The sequence below is a fragment of the Convolutriloba macropyga genome, unplaced genomic scaffold (genome assembly GCF_964194025.1).
Source record: "Convolutriloba macropyga unplaced genomic scaffold, txConMacr16.3 SCAFFOLD_3395, whole genome shotgun sequence".
Taxonomy (NCBI): domain Eukaryota; kingdom Metazoa; phylum Xenacoelomorpha; order Acoela; family Convolutidae; genus Convolutriloba; species Convolutriloba macropyga.
The window spans coordinates 23848-27862 of NW_027451605.1; the positions used below are offsets into that span (position 1 = coordinate 23848).

Genomic DNA, 4015 nt, shown 5'->3' on the forward strand with positions numbered 1-4015 from the left:
CCGAAACCGTAACCGTACACAGTGCACGAATATTACAGAACAGAAAAAAACAATGGAAACTGGTAGAAAACTAGCAAAACGTTTAAAATAGACGAAAAGTAAAGAAATTTTAATCAAATATTCTGTTGGAAATTGGGTCAAACCGAATCAACAGAAGTTGTGGACATCCTGTTTGTAGAAGCTGACTCAAAGTACTATGAACCAAAGAAAAAGTAATAGAAAATTAGCAAACTAGTGAAAATAGTTTAGAAAATTATGATAAGTAGAAAAAGTTTGCACATCAAATTTAGGGCTGAAAATTGGGGCAAAGTGGATTAATAATGGTTTTATACACTCGTTTTGTAGAAAGTTATTCGAAGCTCTATGAAAAGTCAAAAAAATTGTTAAACATAGTAGAAAACTATGAATTCACTACTTATGCTATGGGCGCGAATTCTAGGCATCACTCCAGTTGTCAGACGGCGAAAACTTACATCAAATCTAGCACTGATGGCAACGCTTGCCGTGACATCGAAGTAATTGGATCTTGGTGTTCTGGGTTCAGCATCCCTCTCCGACATAAAAATTATTAATCCGTTTGCTACCGTTGTTCTATACGTATGATCTAGGTTAATCATACTTGCTATATTGTTGCGCTGGAGGGAATGTTTGACGCGTAATTAGCGTTGTATTAGTTCAGCGCTTCTTTTCGGGGGCTCCTAGCGCATAGCATTTTTATGTAAGTTAATTTCATTGCGTTTTGTGCAGTAAATGTGGATAAACTGCTGTGATATATCATAGAGGCTTCTTACTCTTTCGTCTATTGGGTGGATCATACCACCTTTTCAATTTTGTTTTCGTAAAATAAACAAGAAAATGTTCTTTTTAAAAACTAGCTAGAAAATATGTCTAATCATTGCTTTAAAGATAATATACGAGTGGAATCCATTACATTTTAAAGTACTGCTGGTGAAATAGTTGGAACACCCAAGCCTAGGTGCTTTGTAAGTTAATGTTTGCTTGTTGTGGAAAAATGAATTATGCTAGCGGAAACTTTCAGAATTTTTGAACATGGACTACACAAAGTTATTAGACGAAACACGAGACCTAATGAATGATTTTGTTGCGTCGAATGATGTGAATTCGAGAACTTTCTACCCTAGTGAAAAATCGTTTGCAAGACCATCTGATGGTTTTGGTTTCACTTTTCTGTCAAAAGGAAGGAATTTAAACGAAACAACTTTCATAAATCCTGCAAATCAACCCGGTGCAACAGTAGCGCTGCGAATTAGTAAATCATTTGCAGAAATAATGGATGAAGGTGACAAAACAAGTGTTCTTGATAAAGTGGAGAAATTCATTGAAACGCTGAAGTTCGAGCGCTCACTGGCTAAAGAAAGTGAGAAAAATCAGTTCCTATTTCTGGAGCTTAATACATGGCAGTTGATTATGTTCCTGTTCCAGAACCGATTATTCGGTCACGAGAGCCCGGTTGATGTAGAAATGATTGTTGAAAATAATTACAGTCACCAAATTATAGTAGACGCTGTCAATCAGAGTTGGCCTGAACTTAGAGAACTTGCGGCAATCATTAAGTGGCTTGAGTTAGTTTTCGTCAATCCCCAGTCGGTACCTCCGCTTGGCTTTTCCTACTTACAAAATACACTCTGTAATACAGCTTCCACCAAATTTAAGCAGTTTTTGTACCACTTGGACAGCGAGTTTGATCCCCAGGCACCAGTCGATGTTTCTGATAACAGCAATACTGCTCAATTTATGTCGTATGCATTCTATTTGATTCGTGGAGGTAGATTTACTGACATGGAAGAATACTCAAAGAAGATGGGCTATGTTTGGCTCCCTTTAATTCTCCAAGGACAAAAACTATTCCACGACCCGAATTATGTCAACAGCTCCGGGCATCATATAGAGGTTCGAGGAAACAAACAACGAGAACTTTGGAATCGAACTTGTGTGGAAATTATGAAAAACCCTAAAGTTGGGAAATTTGAGAAAGCTATATACGCGTATTGCAGTGGAAATGTTACTGCCCTTTTACCTGCTTGTAAAACGTGGGAGGATAAACTATGGTGTTATTTAACATGTCTTGTCTCTGCAGTGCAAAATTATTCCTTGTCTTTATATGCTAACAATGATGTTGATAGTATCGAGGATAGACCCGAAGTGGATTTGAAGGATATTTTGATGAAAATAGACGCTTTAGAGGATAGTGGAGGTCAGAAAAGTCCCTTGAAGACGTTTTTTCAAGGTGTTCAGACGTGCATTATTTTGAATACAATGGATCGCAGTCTAATTTCAAGGCTACTTTTCGACGATTTTGAGGATGATCAAAGTTTATCAGCTTTGATGTCTCGTTTTTCCGCAACACTATGTATTATTGCATCGCAATTATCCAGTTTCGACTTTACCGAGCAAATTGAACGCCATGTTTCGTCTTTTGGAGAGAATCTAGTCAGTTATTTTCAAGTTCAAGCAATGGAACCTATCATTGCTTACCTGAAGTTTACTGGGAATCCTGAGATGGTGTGTTTTAAGTTGCTTTTGAAACTTGACAAATCTGAGCATGATCTGTTTTTGGAACTCATTGAAAAGGCAGGTTTGGATTCTTCGGTTATTCGGAAGAAACTTATTGCGCATTTTCAAGGAAAATATCGGCCTGAAGCTTCCGAAACCGAAGATCTAACACCAGAAGAACATGTGTTAATTGACTCGACCTTGAAACTTCGAAGTCTGAAAGAGAATCCTGTCAATTTTCTCAGTTCGGTGAATTCACTGGGAAGAACTTTCTTAGGAATGAAGAGGTACTTGGCCTCTTCCAATCTCTTCACGCCAGTTCCGGTTTCTGTAGTTGATGATGCTATTCAGTTTCACCGAAACGTTTCAATGACTTCAGACTTAGTTGTAAATTTACCGGCGCGAGAAGCTAATATTATAAGTGAGTTCTTAAACATGAGGAATGTTTCGTTAATGATAACAGACCTCGAACAAATAAGACAGGCGTTCAACCTTAACTACAATAACTCAGGCGTTGATGACCATAGCGAAATGACGGAATTTGAAACTGAAAGGGAATTGGTGGCTGTTATTGAGAAAGTTTACGAAACTCTGAGATATGAAAATGGATGGCTAAATGATGAAAATGAAATGGGGGTCACGGACAATGACGACTACTTTACAGATGAAAGAAAACGGCAGATTGAATTGATCAGATCAATAGTTCTTCCAGACATTGTACTGAAATCGATACAACTTCTGAAGGATCATAGACTTTATGATTCTGTTCAGAATTTATTCATTTGTGTTATGAACGAAGGCAATAAATTCGGAACTGTTTTCACTGTTAGCGCATTAGAGATGTTGAATAATGTGGTGTTAGATGTTGACGTTTTGGAAAATGTGCTGACTAAAGATGACAAAGCAAACTAACTGAAATTATTTGTGTTAATGACTGATGATTATAGTTTGTGGTCTGTTTGAGTTAAATTTTTTTACTATTAAACTTTTTAGGGCTAAGAGCGCGGCTTAACCGGTTGAATTTTGTATTAGAAGAAAAGTTCAATTGAATTAAATAGATCGGTATTAGAACGAGTGTCAGAGTACACATATCGCTGTATTTGGATGGTAGGGTAAAAAGCCAATGGATAAAAAAAAGCCACTAAACGGTGTTCCTGATTTGCCGTGTTAACCAGACCTTCCTTGGTTTAACATCTGACAACGAATATTGGCACAAAGGAATCTATTAATAAATTGAATACTCATTTAACAGTTTTTCTGAAGAAATTTAAAATTTGACCGAGACACTGACGGTTATCAAACTAATCAAATGACTGCTGATATATAAGCGTATGTGATTGGATTTGTGATTAATTGCTCTTGAACGAAGTTCATAGCAATTATTGTTAACTTGTGTGTCTTTTTACGACTCGAAGACGAGTATTGAGATTCTACAGGTTTTTACGACTCGAAGAGGAGTATTGAGATTCTACAGTTTTTTACGACTCGAAGAGGAGTATTG

At 37.0% G+C, this 4015-nt stretch overlaps 1 protein-coding gene across 1 annotated transcript; it reads left to right on the plus strand.

Moving 5' to 3' along the window:
* Positions 1 to 1007: 1007 nt before the first annotated feature.
* LOC142356842 (nuclear pore complex protein Nup107-like) lies at positions 1008 to 3499 on the plus strand. The gene has a single exon (XM_075408614.1). It carries the CDS (start codon positions 1051 to 1053, stop codon positions 3424 to 3426), a length of 2376 nt encoding a protein of 791 aa, XP_075264729.1. The 5' UTR covers positions 1008 to 1050; the 3' UTR covers positions 3427 to 3499.
* Positions 3500 to 4015: the final 516 nt, after the last annotated feature.

Coding starts and splice junctions, on each gene's coding strand:
- LOC142356842 (XM_075408614.1), top strand. CDS start 1,051: ATGGACTACACAAAGTTATTAGACGAAACACGAGACCTAATGAATGAT.